Genomic DNA, 27,599 nt, shown 5'->3' on the forward strand with positions numbered 1-27,599 from the left:
GACTCTCTGCTAAGGGTGGAGCCCGATGTGGGGCTTAGTCCCAGGACCCGGAGGTCATGATCTGAACTGAAATCAAGAGTCAGACGTGTAACCCACTGAGACACCCAGGCACCCTAAAGGAGTGATTTTTAGTGCTGGCGAATGGAACCTAGTCCAGCAAGGAGGGAAATGGGGGGTATGAGGGGGACTGGTGGGCAGTGAGAATGTGTTAGGCTCAGTCACTTAGAGGACCCTCCAGAGCTGGGGAGTGGTTGGGGTCAGAATATTCTGAGAATCAGCCAGAAAGAAGTCATGTTTGAAACCAATTTAGGAAGGTGTACAGCTATCAATAAATACCAGAGCTAAGGTTTGATCCCAGCAGTGGGTGCTGGGGTAGAGCGGAGTGAAAGACCCCTGGATGTGAGGAAGTCAAGGTACTGAGGGGCCATGTCGAGACTGGGACTGGGAAAGACACGAATAGCAATAGACTTTCCTTGTACTTAGCAGGCAGTATGTGCAGTTTCCTCTTGGTTATTAAATACTCCCCATAGTCAAACATCCAGAAGCTAGGGAAGTTGCAGAGTCACTTGGCAGTAAGCAGGGACTTTTGATGTGACATTTCCTGGACAGCGGTCACGTGCTCCCTGGTGGACCTTTCATGAATGAGGGACCTTTCAGGACCCTCAGTTCCTGTCTCATGGCGACACATCCCATATGGTTTTCTTCTCTCTTCCTCACAGAGGCTCTTATGCACATGAACTTTTGAACGCCTCCCAGAGGTGTCTTCTTGACTCATACGTGTCCTTGGCCCACCAGCTCTGATGTGCTAGCTCCCGTGAATTTTTCCAGCTAAGCTTTGCTAGCGAGAGGGCAAAGTTCTACAGCTCGCCGAGCGTCCATCCAGAAGATGAACTGCGGCAATGTGCTTGCAGATGGTCCCTCCCAGGGGCTCTTGCAGCCTCCTTTACCTGACTGATACCTTTCCTTAGATAGATCTCTTCTCCCCACAAGAATCTCTGTCCTGCTCTTGTACATCACGTCTGAAGTGAGCAATAGAGGGAAGGGTTGACTGATGAGCTCTCTCTCTGAAGAATGGGTGGATACTTGTCACCCAAACTCCTTATTCCTGGTATCCCAGCTCAAACTGGGATTTTCCCATTAAAATCCTGCCTATTTTCTGTGGTGTCACATGTACTTTTTCTAATAGCCAGTTAAATGGGACCCTACGGCTGTATAGTCAAAGTTCAGGAATATTACATTGTCTCTTTTCTTCAACATCTCAGCAGTGTGCAAGGTATTATGTATTTATGTTATGAAGAGCTAATTAGCATTGATACAAAAGTCCTGCAAATAGTTTCCTAAGAAGTACGTAGAGACATTTAAAGCACGATGGGATGATTGTTCTTACGCTGACAGCCCAGGAACAATAGATGTTAGATTGTAAGTGCGAAGGAAATTAATATTTAAATTTGCCTTCTTCATTTTGACATAAATTTTGATTGGTATGTATTCCCTTAGCTTGAGTATGTCTAACTTCAGATTGGTGATGTTTACATTTTATTTATGGCTCTATCCTGAATCATATTTTATTTCTCTAGAATCTTATTCTCAACCCGAACATATTATAAACTGTGTCACTCTCTCCAACATCCTCTTCCAGGACTCTCCCCACCTTCCTGTGCTCAAACCCCACTGGCCTTTCACTTGCTCCAATGCACTGGACTCCTTTTCCAGCGCACGTACTGTGCCTTCAGCCAGAAATGCTCTCTACCCTTATTTCAAACCCTCACACACGTAACTAATGACTCCTCCTTTTCTATCCCTCCTCTTTCTTGTCTCAGCCTGAACATAGCACCCCCACAGTTCCGCTACTGTGCCAACTAGTGTGTACTCTTAAACACCCAGTGCTTCTTCCCATTTCATTTACCATACTCGAAAATAAGAATAAATTTATTTATCTTTTTGGTTCCTTTCTAACACACTAAACTATAAGCTCTACGAGGGCGAGGGGATGGCTCATTTCCCAATGCTTAGCGTGATGTCTTGAACACAGTTGGCACTCAAATGTTTGTTGCACAAATGAACCAAAAAACCCAATAATTTTACCGACAGTGAAATTGAAGGGGAAGGGTTTCATCAGTTATATGGCCATCTGAGGTTATATGACCTGGAGGAAAGTCTAAAGCCTAAAGAGGGTAAGACACCCTTCGGAGTTGGAGTACTTAGGTATTCTAATTCGAAGCATGTGTTTAATGTTAAAAACATAATTAGGTGCCTGGGGAAGGTAAGCTTCAACTGTACCAAGAGAAATCGGTATTCATGAGTTTAGCAGTTGTATTCTAAGTGTGCTGCTCATTAAGAGTATTTGGCATGTTGCTTACATGGGCACTGACTTAACAGAAAACTCCATTCATTCTTTAAACCACAGTTCAAGATCTGCAGATGATCAGTCACTGGGGTCATTGTGAATCAAAACAAGAGACCTACTGTGACCTGAAATCATCTTTTGCTATTGTTTAAGTTAGGCCTGTTCTCGCTTTTTTTTTTTTTTTTAATCATTGAGCAGTTAATTCATATACTTCTCAAGATACAGTACAATTTAATTTATAAAATAAGGAAAAGGCTTAAATAATAATTTTCCAATTAAAAATAATTGCTTATTTCCTATTTAATTTGGATATATTCATAAAACATTTTTAGTGCTATGACAATTTTTTTAAATCCCGCATCTTTTTGAAGTTTAGGATTTCAAAGTCAATATTTCCATGTTTTACCAGTATATATACGAAGATGTTTATCATTTGAACATTTAGGTATGGGAAAATTAGACAGACGCCTTAGCATTTGTGCTCATATTTTTTAGTGGTTGACATTTGTCAAAAAAATGAGATTGCGGAAGTTTTTCATTATCTTTCCATTAATCCCATTACATTTTCTCTTTTGAGAAAAATATTCTCAGGTGTTTTTGGATTGCATTGTCTCAGTACAAACTCTACTTGTAAAAGTTTCATGGTTCCCATTGAAAAAGCCTATTTGCCTTTTCCCCACCATTTTCTAAATGTTAAAGAGTAATCCATGAAAAAAAAGCACTTAAAGACCTCATTGTCTGCCTACCACAGCTGCACAATATGGCAGCGATGGGACTGCTTCAGATTTAGGATCACTGAGGAAGTTTGTTGCATACAAATTCGTTCTGCAATTGATGTCCAGAAACTGGAAACCAAACGATACTGAAGTAGAGTCGTTAGAAGTAAAAGTGTATTTTGCTTCTCTGTTACCACCAAGAACTATTGAATTTTGAACCCCTGAACACTCTCTTCTAGCTGCTTTCGAAATCTATTGAACAACTGAAGCAACCAGGCAGTCACCTCGAGGAAGCGGAGGAAGAGCTTCAGGGGGACCAGGCGATGCAGGAAGACAGAGCGCCCTCTAGTGGCAACAGCACTAGGAGCGACAGCAGTGCTTGTGTGGATGACACACTGGGACAAGTTGGGGCTGTGAAGGTCAAGGAGGAACCAGTGGACAGTGACGAAGATGCTCAGATCCAGGAAATGGAATCTGGGGAGCAGGCTGCTTTTATGCAACAGGTAATAGGCAAAGATTTAGCTCCAGGATTTGTAATTAAAGTCATTATCTGAATATGAAATGCATTGCCGGTTTTGGTAAATGGATATTATTTCCTATCTGTTTATATTTCTGAATGATTTGATTTTGGTGTTTAAGGATTCTACTTAATGCAGATATATCTATATAGAGATTTCTCTATATACTGATTTCTATATAGATATCAAGGTTTCATTGAAACTCCACTGGTAAGGAAATACTTGTTACACTAAAATTATACTGCATAAGTATGCAAGTAATTAATAGGCTTTAAATTCATCCCAAAGCCTGCCACACCAATTACTTCTAAGGAAAACGAACTCACTGTTGTTTTTAGTTTATCTGTTGAGATCAGTGACTGCTGGATATAGTCACCCAGTCTGATCAATGAAACATTCTATTAGTTCTTGATTTTTTTTTGATATGTAGAATTCAATTTTCACATTGTTGTACATAATGTATCATACTACAGTCTTGAACACTGTTAAAGGTAGTCTGCCCCTTCCTTCCTCTCTCTTTTTTGTTAAGTTAAATGTTCTGGTTACCATGCCAATAGTCCTTAGGTTATTGTATAGATTGCAATTGAAAATATTAGGAATAGAGGTGGTTTTAAATATATAGATTGCAAAGTACAGCACTATTTTAAATATTACATTATGTCTCACCTAGCACTGCTCATTTTACTTTTATCTTGTGTTATTTGATGACATTGTCTATCGAAAAAGATCAAATGAAGCCGATGCAGTTATCAGCCAGAAGTAATGTGCAGCATTATGGTCCAATCAGATACTATATTGTATCTACAATCGTAGAAAACACAGTAATGGTATGATGATTATCTGATACGAAGTCACAATCATGTTGAGAAGAAGAAAGTGTATCATATTTTATAATCATCACTAGGATCTCTTAGGTAGAATTCCATAATGACTCGGCATATACCATACCATTTTGGCAAATAAAAACTTAGGAAAGTTAGGCTTAACAACAGAATCTACTTGTATATAATGCCCCTTCAGAAGGACTGTGTCCTTTGATGCTATGAAATACAAACAACTTTGAAGGCAACAGAAGACTCTGTTTATTTAAGTCCGTTCTTTGTCAGGTTCCTGCTGTTCTCCTACAGAAAACTGATTCTATGAGGCTGAACAGGAAATGCCTTGTGGAAACAGGAAGTCCAAGTGATTCATGTAATGAGGAATGTAGGGGGAAAAAAAAACGGAGGATAGTGTTTTACTCTTTCTGTTTTTAAAGGGCACTCTATGAATTGATTTATTGTCTAAGAAAATAACACCGCAAGTAGGGAAATTGTTAAGGAAGCTTTTCACTGGAACATTTCCTTCATACTCCCTTTTGATATGTTTACCTTGTTTTATAGGTTTACTTTTGTTAAGCTAGTTAAAGATTCGTTGTATTAAGACCCCTTTAATATGGATAATCCAAATTGACCTAGAATCTTTGTGAGGTTTTTTTCTATTAAAATATTTATATTTCTAAATCCAAGGTATTTTAAGGTGTAGTATCCTGTTTCAAAGGAGATAGAGCGATTTTGCCAAATGTAGACATTGTAACAACTGTATATGTTATTGGCACGTGTTGTTTACATTTTGCTGTGACATTTAAAAATATTTCTTTAAAAAAGGTCACTGCTAAAGATACATTATCCTTTTTTAAAAAGTCTCCATTCAAATTAAATTAACATAACTAGAAGTTTAGAAAGTTTAAAACTTTTCCATATAATGAACGTCCTTCTGATAATTTGACAAATAGCTATAATAGGCAACTTTTCCTATTACCACTATATTTTGGTTAGTATATTCCTTAAGATTAAAATGACTTTTTGTCAGTTGTTTTGCATTAAAAATATGGCATTCCTAAGATAAAATTGTATATTTTTTCCATCTCATAAATATTCATTTTCTTTAAAGTCTTTTTCAATCTCATAAAAAGGGATAGTGCATCTTTTAAAATACATTTTATTTGGGGAGGAACATGTGGCTGAGCAGACTTTTGTATAATATTACTTCAAAGATATGTAATCACAAACAAAAAAAACCCTATTTTTTATAATGTCATTTGAGAGAGCTTCATCAGTACAGTTGGTGGACATTAATTGTTTGAATTTGATAGTCTTTGAATTTAATCAAGAAACTACCTGGAACCAGTGAAAAAGAAAGCTGGACTTAATTCATCTTAGAATTAATTGATAAATGTCTCTTTTCAAATCTACTGTATTTATTATAATTTACACCCTTGAAGGTGATCTCTTGTTTTGTGTTGTAAATATATTGTTTGTATGTTTCCTTCTTGCCTTCTGTTATAAGTCTCTTCCTTTCTCAAATAAAGTTTTTTTTAAAAGATCCCCTTTCATACATTTGGCTTTGTGTAAACTTGATATACTTAATCGGATCTGAAGCTCATGTGCTAGGCCTCATATACCAAAATATATTGCCATTCGTTGTTGAAACAAGAAAATAAAGATATTTTGAGCAGTTATCTCTCATGCCATTAAAAATAATAAACCCAACAATGATTTTAAACTATTTATGTCAGCCATTATCAAATAGCAAACACATGTAAAATTTGTTGCCGTTTCCTTTTCCCAGTGTGGCCTCTTTTTCATGATATGTTATCATGTTTGATGTCAACTTCCAAATATAAAATTTTATATAAATAAATGTTCATTCCTAACTTTGATCAACTTAAAAAATTATTTTTAAAAAGGTTAACATAATCCCTCCAGTGTAACAAGCACTCAATAAATATCAAAATAAATAATTTTCCATGTATCATAATTTTATCTATTACAGTGACAGCCTGACCTACAAGTATAAAGTAACAGTACATAAATGTAAAGAGAAAAAAAACTAATTAAATGACCTCCCCTCTATGGAAACAAATATAATACTAGTGTAAAGAACAAGGGGCCTGGCTCAGGTAAAGGAAACTGGGCCATAGACATCCCTGCACCATGACATACCCAGCTCTTCTTCTGGCCAGTTGCTAGTAAAACTTCAATCAGTCAATACTTCATAATGTGTTACTGTGTTTTTGTTCCCTTAATCTAAACTTTAATAGCATCATACAAATTAAAATTATTTTAAATCACAATATTGCATTAGATTATGAAGAATTCTGAAGCTAATATCATTGACTATTACAAAGTGGATTATCATTCCATAATGCCATAAACCTGATAATTGGGTCAGAATTGTGGGAATACCGTTAGTCACAATTTCCTAAAAATTGCCTTTGGACTTTTATAAGCTTGATTAACTTGGTACCAGAGATCCTCAAAAAAGAGTTGGAGGAACCAATTAGATAATGGTTTTACACTATAAATCCAATTTTTGAAGTATAAAGTGGATGTTTCAATAAAAAGTATCAATCTCATGTTAGAAATTTTCTCTTCAGGAAAATATTTTTTGCCAGGACTTGCAATAAATAAACATTAGATTTCCTGTTCTGGCAGTAAAAACCCACCTTCTCGTTGGTGAAGGTGGCTGCTGAAATGGAGACTGTTACCTTTTCATAGATCTGAAAAACGTTGCCTTTAAGAAAATTTTACTTTGTTTTATACTCTTTTTCTGTAAAGGATGTTTAAAAGGAATTCAGACACTAATTATTTTTTGAAATCTAGGACTCAATGAATGTATAGGTAGACAACAGTATTTTTTTAATTTGGCATTAAAGTCTTGGTGATTTTTTTCAATAATGGAAGCACAGAATTGTGGGTATCCAATTGTGAATTAACAATGATAAATAATCAAGTTCTACAAATTATAACCAGTTATAATCAAGAACTTGGAGATGCAAGAGAAGGAATTTGAGAGGTAGATTACCCTTCCCTTTATTATTGATAATTCCTCCATCTGGGTTTTGAAAGTTTGGGAGGGCAGTCAAAGAATTCTGCCAAATAAAACAAGATATTGGGAATGTGACTTTTTCGAACTTCTCAGTTTAGATTTGGGAGGTTTTCTATTCTAATTTCATAATACCTTCTTTAAGGCTTATAAACTCTAAGGTTTAGACAATGCAGCCTTTTGGGACTATATTGATTTACAAAAAGACTTTCACTTTCAACTATTGGAAACATACATGTCTAGCAACTCATTTAGTCCCCACAACAAACTATAGGGTAGATACTATTGTCTCGTTGCAGAGATGAGGGCACTGGGGCCCAAAGAAGTTAAATAAGGTCCAGGTCACCCAATTAGTGACAGTCTAGCTCTTTCGTGAGTCCAGGTTTATTAAATCATCAGTTCTCTCTCTCTCTCCCTCCCCCCATCCACATTTCCAAACTGTTTTGAATCAATTTTCTCTTAATCATTGCTATAAAGTAGGAGATTAGGACTTTTTAGTCTCATGCATAGATGAGAGGTATCATCCTTGGACACATGATGTTCAACCATTTTGAATCATGAAAATTTGTGAGTTTCTTTTTTTTTCTGACCAGAGCCAATCTTAGGATGGGGTGAAACAGAATGCCTGCACTTGGGGTTACCTTTTTGGGGGGAGAGAAGGAGAAAAGATTCAACTAGGTCACAGCTGTCCTTTGCCACTTACCTTCTTTCCCCAACCAAAGCCAAATACCAATTTCCAAGCAGTTAGGATGCTGCCTTTTAAAACCTTTTTTGACCTACTGAGGATGCACTTGATAATCATTCTGACCTAATATAGTCTGTAGAAAATGTTGGGAAAAGGAAAAATAGAGACATTTGTGTTGAGTTCTTGTCTTCCTATGTGATTTTCACTTGAAAGATGCATAAAAATCCTTTTGAGGGAAGTTGTTGGCCGTTCGGATTCTGTCCGCACCTACCGGGTTCTGATTCTGTTGTCCTGACAGAGAGCCCAAGAGACTACATTTTTCAAGCCCTTTGGGAGAGTCTTATTCGAAGATAATGTTCTGGAGCTGTCCAGGGGCCCTAAACCACTTCCTGAAATATGGCCTGACTGTTAATAGCTTTTACCTAAGCTCCTTGGACTCTTCATTCATAATTTCCAAACTAGACTATCTCATATTTCTTGTATATTGTTTTGTTTCATCTGCATTTCAACTTAGCTATAGGTCATTCTCACTGTGTTCACTTCTATTCCTGCTGTGATAGTATCTGTCCTTTTGTTTTATTTCTCTCTTCTAATTTAAACAATTGCTTAGCCTGTTAATATTTATTCACCAAGACTTGGCAAATTATTTTTCTTCACAATTTCTGAGTTATTTGTTGCACACTTGCTTTTTTTGTTTTTCTGTTTTTATTAAAATTCATATGACATGAAATTTACCATTTTACCCATTTCAAAGTATATAATTCAGTGCGTTTTGGTATATTCATGATGCTATGACACCATCACTACTTTCTAATTCCAGAATATTTTCATCAACTCAAAGAAATCCTGTAGTAATTAAGCAATCACTCCCCATTCTCTCCTCCCTCCAACCCCTGGCAACCAGTTATAACTCTTTTGTGTCTCTGTGGATTTGCCTACTGTGGATACTTGGTATTAATGAAATCATAGACTATGTGGCTTTCAGTGTGTCTGCATAATGTCTGCAAGGTTCGTGTATCAGTACTTCATGTCTTTTTATGGCTGAATAATATTCCATCTTATGAATATACTATATTTTGTTTATCCATTCATTAGTTGATGGACACTTGGTTTTCACTCTTTGGCTTTTATGAATAATGCTGCTATGAACATTCATGTGCAGCTTTTATGTTAATATACGTTATGCTCTTGGGTATATGCTTAGGAGTGAGTGAAATCCTGGGTCCTATGGTAATTCTGTTTAACTTTTGAGGAACTGACACACTCTTTATCACAGTGGCTGAACTATGTTCTACTCCCACTAGCAGGGTAAGAGGGGATGCAATTTCTCCACATCCTTTCCCACATTTGTTATTTTCTTTTCTTAAAATATTGCAGCCATCCTAGTGGATGTGAAGTATTAACTCGTGTTGTTTGGATTTTTATTGCACTAATTGCTAATGATTGATCATCTTTAAATTTACTTACTGGACATTTGTATCTTTTGGGGGGTAATGTCTATTCCAATCCTCAAGCCATTTTTGAATTGGTTTCTTAGGTTTTTTTGTTGTTGTTGAGTTGTAAGAGTTTTTAAATATATTTACTGGATATCCAAAATATGAATTAGAAATTATCAAATATATGAATTGCAGATATTTTCTCCCATTCTGTGGGTCGTCTTTCCATTTCTTGATCGTGTCCTTTGATGCACAAACATTTGTATTTTTGTTAAATTCTATTTTTAATTTTGTTGCTTGTGCTCTTGGTGTCATATTTAAGAAACCATTGTCTAATCCAGTGTCACAAAGTTGTACACCCTGTTTCCTTCTGAGAGGTTTCTAATTTCAGCATTTACTTTTAGGTCTTTCATCCGTTTTCCAGTTATATACACTTTTTAAAAAAATACTCTTCCATTTGAGTTATTTTTAAAGGGAGAAGAACTTAATGATCGTTGGGCTCCACTTTCACACACATCATCTCTGTTTTCCTTATTTCTAGCTGATCTTGGTCTTTCTTATCTGCCATTCCTGTTGCTGTCTCCTGTTCCTTCCTAGCTTTTGTTTTCTCTTTCTTCCCAATGAACCATTTAAATGCTACAATCTTGCTGCTGCTTATTGTATCTAATACAAACTGAAGAAAACATTAAGTTTGTCTTTCCTTTAAGAAACGCCTTTTCTCAGGGCGCCTGGGTGGTGCAGTCATTAAGCGTCTGCCTCCGGCTCAGGGCCTGATTCTGGCGTTCTGGGATCGAGCCCCACATCAGGCTCCTCTTCTGGGTACCTGCTTCTTCCTCTCCCACCCTGCTTGTGTTCCCTCTCTCGCTGGCTGTCTCTGTCAAATAAATAAATAAAATCTTTAAAAAGAAAAAAAAAAGAAATGCCTTTTCTCTGGTGACCCTTTAAAACCTAAACCAGAGTTATTTTTCTTCATTTATATGACAGAATTCTATCCTGGTTACTCATTTTTACTCATGTCTACTTTGCACTGAAATTTTATGTTGAACCCATGTTTGCAACTTTGCTTTGATCCTTGTGCCTTTGTTGACAGAATTTCTGCAAAGACCCCTGTATTTGTACTGTCCAACCTGGTAGCCACATGTATCAATTGAGAATTTAAAATGGGACTGGTGTGAATCGAGATATGCTGTAAGTGTAAAATGCAGACTAGATTTCAAAGCCATAGTAACAAAAATATATTAGTATCTAAGTGATAATGATGTATTTGGTTACATACTAAAAATATTTTAAATATATCCGCTTATGTAACTTTATTAAAGTTAGTCTTACCTGTTTTCTTTTACTTCCTTAATGTGGCTATTAGAAAATGTAAGATTATATGTGTGGCTTGCATTATATTTTCTGTTATAGAATGCTGCTTTAGCTCCTCTTCCTCTCATTTTATATTATGTTAACTTCTCACTGCATCATTTTAGAAATAGGTGGGCTATCAGACTTGAACAAATTAGCATTTGCTCATGCCAGAATATTTCTATTGCTGTTATTCAGTCTAACATAGACCCATAAAATGTTAGTGTTAGGACAGATATGCACATCTTAATGATTTCAGGGTTTAAAGATTTCTTTCTTTGCCTTAAAGACAATTTGAAGTCTATCAAGTGCTTTATTAATACTTATCAGTTGTAAAGACAATTCACTTATCTCTCCACTCTAATTTCAAAGTTTTTAAATTCACTATCTGTAAAGTGTGCTGTTTTATCCAGCTTTTCCATTTCCGTCAACGGAACTACCTTTTAGACACTAGACAGATTATCATGAAATCACCTTTGATTATTTCCTCTCCTTTATTTCTAAGCAATTGTTACTCCTGTTTCTCATTTCCAAGCCATCATATCTCTTTACTTTCTCTTCGGCTCTGCTTTCCCTGGTCAATACCTTAATTAATAGGGAAACAAATTCATTCTTTTATTATTGCAATAGCTCCTTCCACATCAGTGTGATCTTTATACTAATGTAATTAACTTACTGTACGATACCAATACCGTTTTCACCTTCTCTATCGCAGAACCTACTACATCTATCTACTTGTTTCATCTAAATGCTGTCATGGAGTTTCAGCCCTCATCATTCGGCCTTTATACTCAGACCAAGCACTCATCCTTCCCAGTCTAACTGAATCACTTAACCGTGCGCAGCGGATTGCCTGCGTAGGGCTCCAGCCTCACGAGTTTCATCAAACTTTTTCCCTATCTGGAAAGCCTTTAACTCCCTTTTTTAAAACCTACTTTGCTTTTTTCCTGTATGCCATCTCTGATTTCTCAAAACCACCCTAATTCTTCAATCAACTTGGAATTTGTTCCATATAATTTTCTGTATAATTTTTCTTTAATTATTACTTGTGTGTAATGTGTTTTTGCCTTTTGAAGCCAGTGCAAATACACAGTGCTCCTAGCACCGCACAAAGAACCCGTGACAAAGAACCCGTGAAGGGCTCAGTTAAACTTCATTTGAATGGCTTTTGTTTTTTATCGTTGTTGGTTTTTGTTGTTGTTGTTTAGTGTTCAACAGTTTTCCAGTTGCATATAACACCCAGCGGTGGGTTTTGTTTTACATTTCCCTTTTTCAAATTTTGTAATGGCTAAAGGACATTTTCTTCCATATTATGATTTTAGGCTCACTTTTGTTTTCTATGTGAAATATAGAATCATTTTTTACTTGTTGGACTATTTATTGTGCTGAATGTCCGCATTAGTAATATTTTTTTTTTACACCGGCTCTAGTGATAATAGTTACTATTTAATTGTTATTTTCAGCTAGGGGTTAATGATGGAAATTTTTTTCTTGGTGAATTTTTTATTTGATATTCCCTAAACTGAATTGATTTGTCATAATTTATATTCTGTGTGAAGCACTATTGTACTGTAATACTGGACACTTTATTTTTTTAAAGATTTTATTTATTTTAGAGAGAGCGTATGCACGGGCAGGGGGAAGGGCAGACACAGAGGAGCTCAATTGAGCCCACTTAGGGGCTCAATCTTATGATCCCGTGATCACGACCTCAGCTGAAATCAAGAGTTGGAGGCTTAACCAACTAAGTCACCCAGGTGCCCCGAGACACATTTTTAGATAAAAATACGGTATATCAGATAATTTTCATAGTCTTTATCATACTAGTTTTTCTGTATCCATGTATTCTATAGATAGTTTTGAAAGGTAGAGTTTGGAAAGAAGAAGAAATGATGCATATTAATCTTAGAGCCTAAATCAACCTCATCTTTATGCATATTTAAATAAAGAGAAGTGTTACTGAACATTGATGAGAGTTGTTTTGACTACATACACACCAAACTTAAACAGTGGCATTTTTCCTTGTCTTTGAGATCCATGTGAGGAACTGCCTCGTGGTTACCATGCTGATGCAATAGTCAGACCACAGGAGTTCCAACTTCATCGTCTACTGTCGGTACCACCTGCAGCAAATTACTTCATTGTGCCAAGCCTCAGTTTACTCATTTGTGAAATATGATTAACACTGTCGTCTTTTGTTGGGTTGGTGTGAAGCTTAAATGGATTAGTCTATGTAAGTAACACAATATGTGGTAGCAAAACTTGTGCAGAGTAAAAATTAGCTATTGCTATTAATGTCATTATTAATGTAGCATCATTAAGAACTTCTTGGAACTTTAGTAACTGTCTTTTCCTTAGTAGGAACCTATCTCACACTCGGTTCAACTTTTTAATAGTGAGTACCTTTCTCATCACTAAAATAAAAACCCTAGATCACTGCTTCCCCACGGTGTTCGTGTCCTTGCACACAGAAAAGGGTAATCTATACACAGGCCACATTACGGCAGGAAGCAGTCTGGAACTTACTCAGCTGCAACCCCTTCCCAGTTTGTGGGGGGGAATACCTGGGCTGGGATGTTCTTGCGAGACTCTGAGTACATTACTCTTCTTCCTCTCCTCTCTCTTTCCTTCCATCTCCATTAGCAACCATAAAAAGCACCCCAAGAGTTTGTTTTAAACAGATTTCAACTAAGGATTCATCCAATTTAAAAAAAACGCCAGCTATGAACGATCAACATGGTCATCATTCCAAAAGATGTATTAAGAAAATGTATTGGCCAGGGAGACAGGCTTTTGATCAGCTCTGTCCAGGCCCAGCTCTCCTCTCGCATTAATTCCCACCCCATTATCAGCACCAACACCGGGCAATCAGGAAGCACAACTCAGAAAACTGGCCTTGCCTAGAAGCCTACAAGGGATTTCTCTTGTTACATTTGCATTGGGCTCTGCCTTTCTTTGGAGTCAGGAAGGGAAAAAAAAGGTACTAAACTTTTCTGTGTCTTTGCTTTTTAACAAATGCTCTGAGAATCTTTTTTTGGGTGGGAGGATTTTTTTCTACTCTCTGCAGTTGGGTGAATGTTAAACTTGTTCCATCTGGGAGCGAGAAATCCTGCGTTGAGGCCTCCATCTTAGTAAATGGCTCTCTTGTTTTGAATAGTCAGATCTCGCTCTTCCATCTCCATTTAGCATGATAAATAATGAGCTTACTTTACACTCTATTTTTTAGCATCTTAGATATGTTTTGCTCATGATGGTGCTGTATCAAAGCCCTCTTTTCTTTATTTATACTTCACCAAAGTAAATTTGACATTCAGTTTTCTGGTACATATTTTAAATGGTTTGATTTTTTTGCCTTATTGCTTGAATCATCTGACAAACTCATGAAAATATTCAACTTGATTCTCTTTTTAAAAATTTTCTTAACCTCATACAAATTTCAAGTATCACTCTATATTGTATGCCTTTATATATGTATACGTATCTCAATATAATTTTCTTCAAGATACAGAAGCAGAGGAAAAATTTTTTTCCCAAGAGGCTCTCCAGGGATTCAAAAAAGTCCAATTTCTAATGTCTTGGGTTTTTTCTTTCCATAATAATTTGAATTAAAATGTTGAGCTAAATGAATTGAAATTAGGTTTTTATTTTGGTTACTTTAACTCTCTAAATCTCACTCATTTTTTAATCTACTCTTTTGAAAAGTATATACAAAACTCCACTCATTATATACGTACAGTTTGATGAATTTTGACAAATGTGTACACCACAATCTAGATACAGAATATTTATATCACTTCAAAGAGTTCTCTCCTGCTTCTTCTAATCAAGCCCCCACCCCCCCACTCTCCACTCAGCCCTAGGCAATCATTGATCTGTATTCTGTCCCTATGCATTAGTTTTAGTTTTGATTTTTCTACAATTTCATATAAATAAATTATATAAAATGAATCTATATCTTCTGTCTGGATTTTTTTTTTCAGTCAGAAAATGCTTCTAGATCCATCCATGTGTGTATAATAATAATGGTCTTGTCTTATTGCTGAATGGTCTTCCATTATATGGATATGTCACAATTTGTTTATGCATTCTTCTGTTGGAAATTGAGATGATTTCTGGGTGTGGGTGATTAAGAATATAGCTGCTGTGAATATCTATACAAGGCTTTGTAGATATTTGTCTTTCTTTTGGGTAAATACCTAGAAGTGGAATTGTTGAGTTGTTAGCTGTTTGTTTACCTTTATAAGAAACCACCAAATTACTTTTGATTATTAATTATTTTACATTCTCATCAGCAAAGTATGAGAGAGTTCCTGTTACTAACACTTGGTACTGTCAGATTATTTTCAATGATATGCATTCCAGTGGATGTGTAATGGAATCTCGTCGTTTTATTTTGTGTTTTTTTGATGTCTAACAATGTTGCACATCTTTTCACGTGCTTACTGGCCATTTGTAGAACTTCTTTGGTAAATTGTTGATTCAGCTTTGTTGCATTTTTTTTTTAAGGATTTTTTTTTTGAGATAGTGTGAGCACACGAGCCGGGGAGGGGCAAAGGGAGAGGGAGGAACAGGCACTCCACCGGAGCACAGAGCCCAACATGTGGCTCAATCCCAGGACCCTGGGATCATGACCTGAGCTGAAGGCAGATGCTTAACCGACTGAGCCACCCAGGAGCCTCTGTTGCATGTTTTTTTTTTTTATTGGAGCATCTGTCTTTTTATTATTGGTTACAGGAGGAACATATATTCTGGATACAGTCCATTTCTGGGTATATATGTTGTAAATATTTTCAAATAGCCTATAGCTAGGTTTTTATTTTCAGAGCAGAATGTTTTAATTTTGATGTGTCCCAGTCTATCAATTTTCTCTTCTCTGGTTAATCCTTTAACGTCTTATCTAAGAAAGATTTGCTTTATGTTTTCTTCTTCTAGTTTATTTTTTACATTTAAGGCAAAGAGCCATTTTGAGCGATACGGTTTTATTGTATGACGTGAAGAAAGGCTGAGGTTCATTATCTTACAGAGGTGCCTTAAATTTTTCAGAACCAGTTTTTGAAAAGCTGACCCTTGTTCCTTTGAATTATTTTGATGCCTTTGTTGGAAATCAGTTAAACATATGTGTGAGCAAATTTCTGAACTCTTTCTTTTATACCATTGATCTATATGTCTAAGTTTACAAGACGACCACAGAACCTAGATTACTGTTGCTTTACAGCAAATCTTAAAATCAAGTGGTATGTTTTTCATCTGTTTGCTTTTAAGATGAACTTGTTGTTATTGGTTTTTAGCAACTTGATTATGATTTGGCTTTGGCTTAATACAGGTTTTCTCTCCTTCTGTCTTTTTCTTTTCCTTTTCTTTACTTTTCTTTCCTTTCCTTTCATTTTCTTTTCTCTTTTCTTCTTTCTCTTTTCTTTTCCTCCCCCCCCCCCTTTCTTTTTCTCTCTCCTGCTTCATTCGGTTCACTGAGTTTCTTCCATCTGTGGGTTTGTACTTTTTAAATTTTTGGAATGTGTGAGACATTGTTTCTTCTAATTTTTATTCCCCTTTTCTTTTGGGACTCCCATTACTCCTAGAGTAGATGGCTTGATATCATCTCACCCTGCTGTAAGTCTCTGTACATTTTTTTCTTATTACTATTTCCCCTTTGTATTTCAGTTCATATAGTTTCTATTGCCATACTCATCTTTTCTTCTAGCCAATAAACTTCATTTACTCACATCCAACAAATTCTTCTTTAAAATAGTGTATTTTTCAGAGACTTCATTTGGTTCTTTTATATATTTTCTACTTATATCCTTATATTCATGTTTCCCTTTAAATCTTTGGGCATATTTATAATATTCATTTTAAAGCCCTTTACTGCTAATTTTACTGTCTCTGCCATTTCTGTGTCTGCTACTACTGCTTAATTTTTTTATTGAACATCGTTCTTAATTTTTTTAATATCCTTTTAATGTCTACTAAATTTTCATTAGATGCCAGACAATTTAACTTTGTTATCTTTCTTGAAAGAATATCGATCACTTGAAACTTCCAAGACTTGATTTTAAGTTCTGTTAGGGCAGGACTATAGTTGTCTTGACACTCAACCTGGTTTTTCTTTCTCACTAATTTGTATGTTCTCTGGGCCTCTATTGAATGTCCTGGATGTTTAAAGGAATGGATGACCCTAGGAAGTTACTAGTATTAGCCCAGGGGGTCCTGTGGCAAGAATGAGGATACAGAAGGGAGCATGAGAGTCAGGAAAGGCGTGAAGAGATACTTACAGCTTTTTGAGAGGGGACGGAGAATGAGAGGGGGAGCTGCTTCAGCTCACTCTCAGGCCTGGTTTCACATCACTTACTGGCTCCTACCAAGTTAGTTCTATGTGGCTTGACTATTTTCTCCTAGGCTTTGAATTTCTTGGATTTTGGTCATCTTCACATTCAAATACAAATTTTGAAGGCAGACATGGAGGAATAATAATAACAATTGCTTATTGATTTCTGGCACATATACACACAGAGACTGAAATGGGCAATACCTACACGTATTGGATGACATTTGGCATCCTACAATTATGTGGAATAAACCAAGTAAAAAATAATAATACTAACTAGTTTTCAAAAAACTTTTCAAATCTCAGTTTCAAAGGTTAGATTTTCTCTTTCTCTACCTGCTCCTTCCCAGTTTTTTTTTTTTCTTTTTCTGAGTAACATGGAACCCTCATGAATTGGGTGTGTTTTTGTAGTTAAAGATTATGCTATAATTTTATTAGCTCGTGGTCTATTAATTCAGCCAACTGTCACATATAGTAAGAAATAATTAGTCTAATGAAGATTCTTAAATTCAAGTATGAAAAGCATAAATAATGAAATATTTATAACCTCTGAATACTGGCTGCCATAAATGTAATTTTTCCCAAGAAAATAAGTATAACTTACAGTTTGATACTGAATTATATAGTCAATGTTTCTGTTTAAACAGATAAGCCGTGGTCTGCTTGGGTTCTGAATTTTCTGTGTCTCTAAGTTAAAGTTACCTTGCAATATTCTAATATCCTGTGATTCCTGTGAAGCAGTTCCTTGCCTTTCTTTTTCCATCACAGTGCTTCTTTATCCAAGTTTACAAGTAGAAATCAAAGCTAATGAAAACCATGATTAGTAAAAATGAGTAGCACCTACCAACCCAGGGAAGTTCTTCTAGAAACATGAAAATATGGATGAGTTTGAAATACTGTTGTCTTGAACAAAAGCTAGAAGTGCAATGGCAAACTTAGAGAAATTTATGTTATTGGGTAAGGAACTGGGGGTGCATGGGAGAGGAGTTTTCTCAAGAGTTTACAAAGGTTTTATGCTTTTTTCGATTGATCTCATGAGTTGCAGCTGGGTAATGAGGAGGGCGGATATAAAAATTGTAGAAAATAAGCAGTAGATTTTAACTTGGATTCAGAAGTATTGAGGTTTTGATTTGATTTAGTGGAGAAGTGTGTCCTCAAAGCAATCAGAATATTGGCTTAAAGCGTTGGTAAATCTTGGTGGATGTGGCAGAGGGCGCGCGCGCACGCGCGCGCGCCTGTCTGTGTGTCTGTGTGCCTTTTTCATCCTCTTTAATTACCATGGGCTTTTGGATGGCTTCTAAAGTGAATTAGGAAGTTCTTAGACATTTGGCATTAAAGTCCAGGCCCGGGAAGTTTATGTGAATATTCAACTTCTGATTCTTGGATGGTGTGTTGATACAGTATATTTTTTAATGGTTACATTTTTCCTTGAATAGTATAAAAGATTTACTGTTACAGTTTGTGTGTGGCCAGGCAGTGGCATATGGAAAAGCTGTTTCCTGCTATTTAATTTAATTAGCCCAATCACGTGCCAGCCTTCGGGCATGTCACTCTGGACCTCTGAGGCTCTTTGTCTGTCAAAAAGATGGACAATATCTTGGCTTTGTTTGGTTGCTCAGCATGCTGCAGATAAAACCACTGAAATTTTGACTATTTGTTTAGCCAGATCCTTGCATTTTCACCATTTGGCTTTGATTTTCTGTTATACAAAATGATAACATTTTGGCTTTGGGAAGGTTAAAAAAAAAAGGGATACTGAGGATGTGAAGAAGAGCTATTGCTCTTTGTGCTTAATATATAGGCTTGAGAATATTATTTTCTCGTCGGAAATTTGTAGTCAGTTTGTTACCACTGTGTTAGTAGAAACTGAAAACAATTATCATTGAATCATTTTAACCATAACTTAGCTGCCAAACTGTCATTTTAAATCAAGCTGCCTTTTTTGGTTCACGTGTATATTTAATGTGATTTTCTTTATCTTGCAAAATCTCTAAATCTGTTGGTGAATTTATTGTTGAAAAAGAAAATATTTCATTGAATATTTTGGATAAGAGTATTTTTGTTTTGTTTTGTTTTCATAGAAAGGATGGTGGTTAACACATTTAGTCACTTCAAGAATTTTTCCCAGTATTTTAGTCTTCCTTTCAAAGTCAAAGACATTTTTAATTTTTTTTAATTGGTACGTTCAAATTTTTAAAAATTCTCTTTAGTCTGATTTAAGTCACTTTTTATACTCCTTATACTTTTCAGGTTTTAAAATTAATGAAGAGCATTGGGAAAGAAACAGATTGAATATACATACTGCAACTTGGAAATCTGATTTTGCAATGAAGACATCTGCCTAAATTTCCAGCTGAATTAACAGCAATTTGTTTGAATCAAAGTGACTTGTCCAGTGTGATAAGCTTATTTGAGTATCCACATTTTAAAATTAGGGGTCCCAGATTTGAGATTCTTAATTAATTTTAGACACATGCACAGTTTAGAGCTTCAAGAGGATTTGCATATGGACTTAATAATGTCCTGCAAGAGTTAAAGTCAATCACACTGAGCTGCTAGTCAGTGTGTAGTACTGTCCTAGGTGCCAGGACACAGCCCCTAACCTCTGACACTTCCTGGCCTTTGGAGCAGCCAGTGGGACCTATACTGAATAAATGACAATCAGTCTCAAAGGAAGTATCTTTGTTCCAAAACTAATAAATTTATGCCTTCCCAATAGATTAGGAATTTTCCAAAGAATAATTGCAAATTTCACTTTGATATAATTTGCAGACAAGATCCTTACCTCTGGTTTTTTTTTAATTAAAAATTGTTAAGTGGTAAAAGAAAAGGAAATCAAAACCCAAATATGTAAATCCTCTTAGCCAACATAGTTCTTACAACATAATTTGCATTCATAATACAGACATTTATAATGATCTCATAGTTAATATGGCTGCCATCACCCATGTCAAGCCTAAATCCTTTTAGGGACCTATGAGCTGCCAGGGATTTTGTGTTTTGTTTAAGGACAAGCAAACAACAGCCACGTGAAATCTGTGCTTTTAATCTTTAATTGTCACCATCAGTTCTCCAGTGGAACTGCACTTAAATCTTTCATCATTGTTTCTATTTTGAGATTCATTGCTATATTCTCTAGCTCTCTGCGTGTGATTAATTTTTCATTTTCATTTTATTTTAACTGCGTATTTACAGTGTGATTTTTTTTTTCCTGAGGGTGCACATACACCATGACACATTGATTCTTAGAATGCAGTATCCACATAAGAAAACTTACTTTGGTGGTAACTTTTTAAGAATGAACATATTTTTAATATTGAGAAACACCCATATTCTCTGCAGAGAATAAACTTATGGCAGAAACACAATAATTTCTCATAGAGCTCTCTTTTTCAGTATTGACGTTTTATTGAAAATGTTATAAAATGGAACATGACTAAGGTTTAAAATGAAATTAATGATGAGGCTGGAGTTAATTCAGAAATAGAGATCTGCTTAAGATTTTTTAAGGAAAGAATATTCATTATTAACTTAAAAGAAGTACCTTGAATGTAGGGATTAAATAATACAACCTGATTTCTTTTAAAAAATATAACCCTTATATGGGGTGCTTGGGTGGCTCAGTCAGTTAAGAGTCTGCCTTCGGCTCAGGTCATGATCTCAGAGTCCTGGGATGGAGCCCCAGGTCAGGCTTCCTCCTCAGTGGGGAGCCTGCTTCTCCCTCTCCCTCTGCTCATCTCCCTGTTCCACTTCTCACTCTCTCTCTCTGTCTCATAAGTAAATAAATAAATAAGTAAATAAACAAGGCTCATAAATAAATGAACAGTCTCATAAATAAATAAATAAATAAATAAATAAATAAATAAATAAAAAATAAATAAAGGCTTTAAAAATGTAACCCTTATGAAATTCTAATTTATTTTATAAAAAATTAATAACTGTGGTAGAGGCAACTATGCAATTTCAAACAGATATTTCCAAAAATAAAAACACCTGTGTCAAAAGAGTAAACTCATTTGACTTATAGCAAACATCCAAATTTCTTTACATATCAGTCTAATATTTTATTGCATGTATACTTAAGAGTATGTAACTATGTATGTAAATTGACCAATGTCCCTCACCTATTTTCTTAAATTGCAATTCAGCCTATCTATAATCAGTAATAGTTCAGGCCAATTCAATCCATGTATACCGAACAGCTACTTGAGCCTGGGACTTGAGCCAGGGAATGAGAAGACCATAGAATGACAAGATAAATGAGGTAGCCATATGGACTTCTAAATTTACAGTCTCTTGGAGAAATGGACAAGTAAACAAATGGGGAAAATACAGTGTCATTTGTGCTACCGTGGTAAAATATATATATAAAGCACAAAGTCTGTATAGGTCTTGATCAAAATGTCCTAGCTTGTAAGTTGCGGAACTATGATCGAAACTCACATCAACTGTCCAAGGACCATTGCTACCTGTGAGTACAACTCAGAGTTTAGCAAAGGGTTTGGCATCTTGTGCCTGGATCTCCTGAAGAGTGAGCATAGGGAAGATCTTGAGGTTTCCACACCACAGGTGCCTGGCCTCTGCTCTACGTTGAGTTACTCTGAGAAACAGCCTCTACTGAGACCTATTAATAGTTGATATTTTTGTTTTAGGACAATGGAGAAGATCTATCAAAGACATTGCTTGTTTCTTTTAGGAAAATTGAGAGGGGATTTGCATTTTTTTCACTCATTCATTAAAATGGGAGGATATTGTAGGCACAAATCAAATTTTTAATTACATTTCAACTCTACTTGTTACAAACTAAAATTATCAAAATTTGAGTCAAGATATTGGGGTTGAGGGTTGAGTTTTCTTTTCTTTTTTTTAATCTTTTTTTAAAGATTTTATTTTTAAGTAATCTCTACACCCAACATGGGGCTCGAACTTACAACCCTGAGATCAAGAGTAGTATGCTTTATTGACTGAGCCAGCCAGGCACCGCTGTGGTTGAGTTTTCTATTTGTAAATTATGTTAATATGCTTTCATTTATAGAAAATATTTACCATGGTAAAAAAAAAACAAATACAACATATTAGCTATTTGTAAGTGTACAATCCAGTAGTTTTAAGTATATGCACATTATAACAAAGATCTCCAAGTTTTTCATCTTGCAAAATTGAAACTCTAAATCCCTGGAACAACTCCCTATTTTCTCCTTACCCTAGCACCTGGTAACCACATTCTATTTTCTGTTTGTATGAGTTTGACCATTGTCAATAACTCACATATATGAAATCACACAGTATTTATCTTTTGTGACTAGTTTATTTCACTTAGGATAATGTCCTCAAGATTTATCCATGTTGTAGCATAGGACAGCAGAGTTGCATTTTTAAGGTTGAGTAACGCTCTATCTATCTGATTTTTTTTTCAACCTTGTGGCTATTGTGAATAACGCTGCAATGAACATGGGAATGCAACTATCTCTTTGAGATCCTGTTTCCATTTTGGGGGGATATATACCAAGTAGTGGGATTGCTGGATCATATGATAATTCTAATTTATCCATATCCTCAACAGCATTTGTTACTTTCTGTTTGTTTGTTTGTTTGTTTGACAAACAAATTGGCCATTATATTTGGTATGAGGTGAGAATTTATGCAGTTCTGATTTTCATTTCCCTGAGTAATACTTAACATATTTCCATATGCATCTTTGCCATTTGTATATTTGTTTGGAGAAATATCTTTTCAAGTTCTTTGCCTACTTTTAAAATTTGTTGTTGTCATTGAGTTGTAGAAGTTCTTAGTTTATTTTGAATGTTAATTCCTTGCTGAATATATGCTTTTCAAATATTTTTATCCCATTCCGTATGTAGATTGCCTTTTTACTCTGTTGATTATTTTCTTTGCTACATGGAAATTTTTACGTTTGATTTAGTTACATTTGACTATTATTACCTGTGATTATGTAACTTTTTTAAATTTTGAAGTTTATTTTTACTCTCACATAAGAGAGTAACAATCACTAATTCATTCAGATCAGAAAAAGAATCTTAATTATATTGGTAGCTAAGAACTTTTCTCAAAGCTACAATGAGTGACTGAAAGAGCCTTGATTAAGACTGCAGCTGATCCTTTTTAGATGATTTAAAGGTATCTTTTGAGCTATGTACTAATGATTGTGATTTCCTTTGAGAAAGGCATGCGATTTCTAAATAATGCATCTCTTAATTTTAAACATAAGATCAAAGTCCAAAAAGCTGATATGAAACACTCTTCAATGGTTTGAGAATCTTATTCCCTACCCCAGAAGACAGTTGGCTTATAAAATAATTTGATACATATATATTTGTATACATTAACATATGTATACACATATATGTGTCTGTATACCAATGTGTATGTATGTACCTCATTCTGACATGCAAAGATGAGAAATATTTACACTTTCATTGATAGGCAAGTAGACCAATGTTGAATGTACATCTTTTTTTAATTTCTCTTTTTTTCCTTTTACTTTCACATAATTTCCTTCAAGATCATAACAGGTTAAGGAAAAAAAAGTCTTATTGAATGTTAAAAATAAAAAAGTTCAAGTGAATGCTGATTTTGCATTTTTAAACCGAGATCAACAAATAGATTTCTACGTAAAGGCAGGGAGATGGAAGAAACACATTCTATCTGACAGAGTTTTTGATATTTCTCATGAGTGAAAATAATACAACTAAGTTAGTCATAAAATACATGCAAAAACAGTGTTGCCCAGTATTTAAAGTTTTACAGAAAACAACATTAAAAAGAGTACAGAAGGACAAAATTTTATTATTGGCCGTGATGTTAGATAGTGACGATAACAACAGTAAAAGCTAGTCTGTATTGAGACTTAATTAAATGCCAAAACAGTGGCCAGCAATTTACATACATTATATATCAGTTGGTCACCATCTCTTAATTATAGATGAAGAAATGGAGGCTTCAGAATAGCCAAGGAGTTGCCTTAGGTCAGACATTTAGAAAATGGCAGAGTTCAGATTCCAACCCCAGTCCAAATGCAGAGAGGTTGAGAGAGGGTTTGGAGCCTCTCAGCCAATTTGTAGTAATGTTGTAACAAATCCTCAGATCTGAAACAGACCACTGGATAAAGTCAAAATATACCTCCTTCATCTTCAAATCAGAAAGCCATTTATTACTCTGTTAATGGTTCAACCAAGTCTTTCTTACTACTCTCCATTATTCTGAGGAAAATGTGCTAGCACTTACAGAAAGAAAAGTCAAAAGTGAAAAACAAAAGCTTTTAGGAGTCAGGAGGTCATTGTATGAGTGGCTTCATAGTCGTGGCGCTGCTTTTTTCTTTTTACTAAATACCTTCCCTACCATCTTTTAATTCATGTATTTAACTCTAATTCATAAAACTTAGTGGCCATGGCATAGAAGACATCCAAAATATCATTTATGGGACCCTCGGCTCTTCAAAGTAAAATTTACTTTATTTACTAAGCTTGGTTTTGATTTATAATAAATGTTCATTCCCTTTGCATCTTAGTATATATAAAAAACACAAATTTAAATACTAAACTTAGCTTGAGTTCTTGGCTCAAATATCCTTAGCCTGCCCAATAGATGGTGCAGTTTTAATTCTGTCTACTAACATTTACACAAAGTCATTTCCTCCCTCCTCTTAATAATTATAGTAAAACACTAGGTTTAAAAGAAAGGCTGGAATCCCTTCTCCTTTATATGTAAAGATACACATAAAATAATGTTAATTAAGCTAGTTTAAATCTTAATTTCTATGCTTGTTAATTACTTATGCGTCTATAACATGCCTAAGACATTGTCTTAGGTGGTGAGTATGATCCTGCCCGGCTCTAATAAGCTTATAATCTGGTAAAAGGAGGATAAGTCACATATACAAATAATTATTAGATAAAAGATGTTATGATCGCTACATATAATAGTACTTTGGGAGTTCATATATTCATAATATAGCTAGTTAAAGGTTGAATTTTCCAAACACCCTGTGATTTAATATAAACAGTTAATGAATATTCATGATTCCGAATCCTTTAGCTTTGATAATGTTATTTCTTTATGTACACATTTCCTAGGTCAACACATTTTCCATCACAAGCAGTAAGCCGTTCAGTGTACAAGCTAGTAAGCAGTCCTAGCTCAATTGCTTCCAGTAGTTATAGCTTAAATAAACCTTCCACTCAACTCACTGGTCATGCTGGTTCCCTTTGTGTACATTTGCATGCAAAACCACAGACTAGTTTAAGATTTTTTGAAACGACAGATATTCAAAGATGTAAGCCTTAATTATGACAGTATGCTTAAGTTATCATTGATACTATCACTGATGAAAGAACTCCCATTGATGAGAAAGAAATTTCTACATTAGGGTAAATAACACCTGTGCTATTCAAAGTTATTTTAGTGAATTTTTTATTCGGTTTTACAACTCTAGGCATTTTAGCAGATAAAATATATCATTACTTTTGCAATGTAGTCAATATTCAGGTATGTTTAAAATTCACTGAGAAATAAAACTTTTTGGTATATAGAGAACAGATCCAAGGAGGTGACCTCAAAGGCCTGGAGGTTAATTAATGGCCTAAGATAGCCTGACTCAAAATGAATAGGAATTCAGAAAGGGAGGGAAGGGGGGAAGCTGTGTATTTCTTCAGGGTTTCACAGATAGTTAGATGGACACGTTTTATTATGTTTCCTCACGAGGGAGGCATTTTCCCCCATTGCATGTTGAGGTGTGGTCTCTTCTAATAAAGAACGTTTTAGTCTCTATGCAGTAAATTTTCCCCATTATCTACTATAAAGTCTGACTAGATCCTCTCTGTAGAGTTTCTCCATAATGTAATGTGTAAAGGAGGGAGGTGGCTATCATATTTCCCTTTATAAGCTAACTAAAACCATAGAAACCCCACAAACAGCCTATATAACTTACAAATTGAATGAAAATGACAACATGTATGTTGTGATCCATGTATGTGATATGTATTATGTGATAATGTGTACTTACATACCGTTTAGAGTAATTCTTTTTCTAGTCATCGTTTTGATCACACTCCAGTATTAATTCCCATAGTCTATCGACAAGAGAACAATTAGATTTCAAAAGCAACACCAAGAAGTGCCGTATTCTCAGAGAGCAGGAAAAGGTGGAGGGAAAATGCTATTGTATAAAGCTACCAGTGACATAGGAAATGCTTATCCTTAAACTTCTAAATAATGACTGTTCCGTGTTAGTGTATTTATATACCAGTTATATGAACGGTATGTACAAAAGAGGACTTGCTTAACCCCAATTCCAGTCACATAGTTAAAACAATTATTTTAGAAATATTATCACATGCTCACATATGGTGTGATAAAAGCTAACTCATGACAGATTTCTTGTTTATTATCTGTCATTTGCGATGATTTTATTATTTTGATATTGAAGTCTGGGCTTACGTCTTAGAGTTAGCACTTTTTTTTTCCCCTGCTTTCTTCTTTGTAAATTTCCCTCTTCCAATACTAAATTACCTATCCCATAAGTCCTCTCAAATAGGAGGTGATCGGTTAGGACAGCTAGATCCCACTGGTTCCACTGATAAACTGGAAAAAGCACACATTCAGAAGAAATGCCTCTCAGTTTATCTTTAAATCGGAGCAGGGCAGAGGTCACTAGCCGAGAGGAAGTCAAAATGACAAGTACCCTAACAATTGCAAAGAAAGGGTAAGACAAGTAAATATCTTTGCATGAGACACTTGAACTGTTGTTAGCTACCTGGCACAGACCACTTTCCACTGAAAAAAATTAAAACCTCACTGACTCAGTAAAAGTAAGGGGAAATTAGTCTAATTTAATGGAAGTCTCAATTATAGTTGACTTTAAAAGTGATTTCATTTTATTGCTTCTGAACCTGCATTCTCTCACATAAAGTAAAACTAATATGTAGGAGCAGCTAAATTAAAACTATGGTTCGCACCATATTTTACATTGAAAAACAAGCATAAATACCATTAACACATAGAAATTTGTTGCTAGAGCCTGTCTAGCCCTCAAGCAAGAAATCCTTAATTTAGATTTGGGGAGATTCCCTCTTCTAAACATTATAACAAGCTCCTCATGAATATTTTTTCTTCTCTCACTATGGAATAAATAGTGAGTTTAAACTAACACATGGGAGGCAGTAGAGAGATTCAGAGAGATTTCTATGGCCTCCCTTACAATTTTCAAAATTCAGAAATTTGGAATTTCATTAGGCTTTTCTAGTAGGATATGGCTGAGAAGCAATGTCACAAGGGTCAACGGTAATTGCCGCAGAGGACCTAAAGGGCCAGTGTGGAATGATTCAGACTCAGAGAGAAAAAAT

The 27,599-nt window shown here is 35.3% G+C and overlaps 1 protein-coding gene and 1 pseudogene across 35 annotated transcripts in view; both read left to right on the plus strand.

Annotated features, from left to right (window-relative positions):
• HDAC9 (histone deacetylase 9) overlaps nucleotides 1–27,599 on the plus strand; it is a 974,909-nt gene that overhangs the window by 539,454 nt on the left and 407,856 nt on the right. For 32 of the 35 annotated variants that reach the window (XR_004627984.1, XR_004627978.1, XM_034668867.1 and 29 more), the window contains one exon: nucleotides 3,303–3,566. Coding sequence is in view for 33 of the 35 variants with exons in the window: in XM_034668867.1 (XP_034524758.1) it covers nucleotides 3,303–3,566 (264 nt within the window). In the remaining 2 variants the exon portion in view is untranslated. Of the gene's footprint in view, nucleotides 1–3,302; nucleotides 6,349–27,599 lie in introns of those variants that run through there. The other 3 variants (XM_034668929.1, XM_034668931.1, XM_034668930.1) reach the window with 2 other exon arrangements.
• The window catches only part of LOC109489020, a 53,781-nt pseudogene continuing 47,848 nt past the window's right edge, over nucleotides 21,667–27,599 (plus strand).

Source organism: Ailuropoda melanoleuca, chromosome 1, assembly GCF_002007445.2.
Source record: "Ailuropoda melanoleuca isolate Jingjing chromosome 1, ASM200744v2, whole genome shotgun sequence".
NCBI lineage: Eukaryota > Metazoa > Chordata > Mammalia > Carnivora > Ursidae > Ailuropoda > Ailuropoda melanoleuca.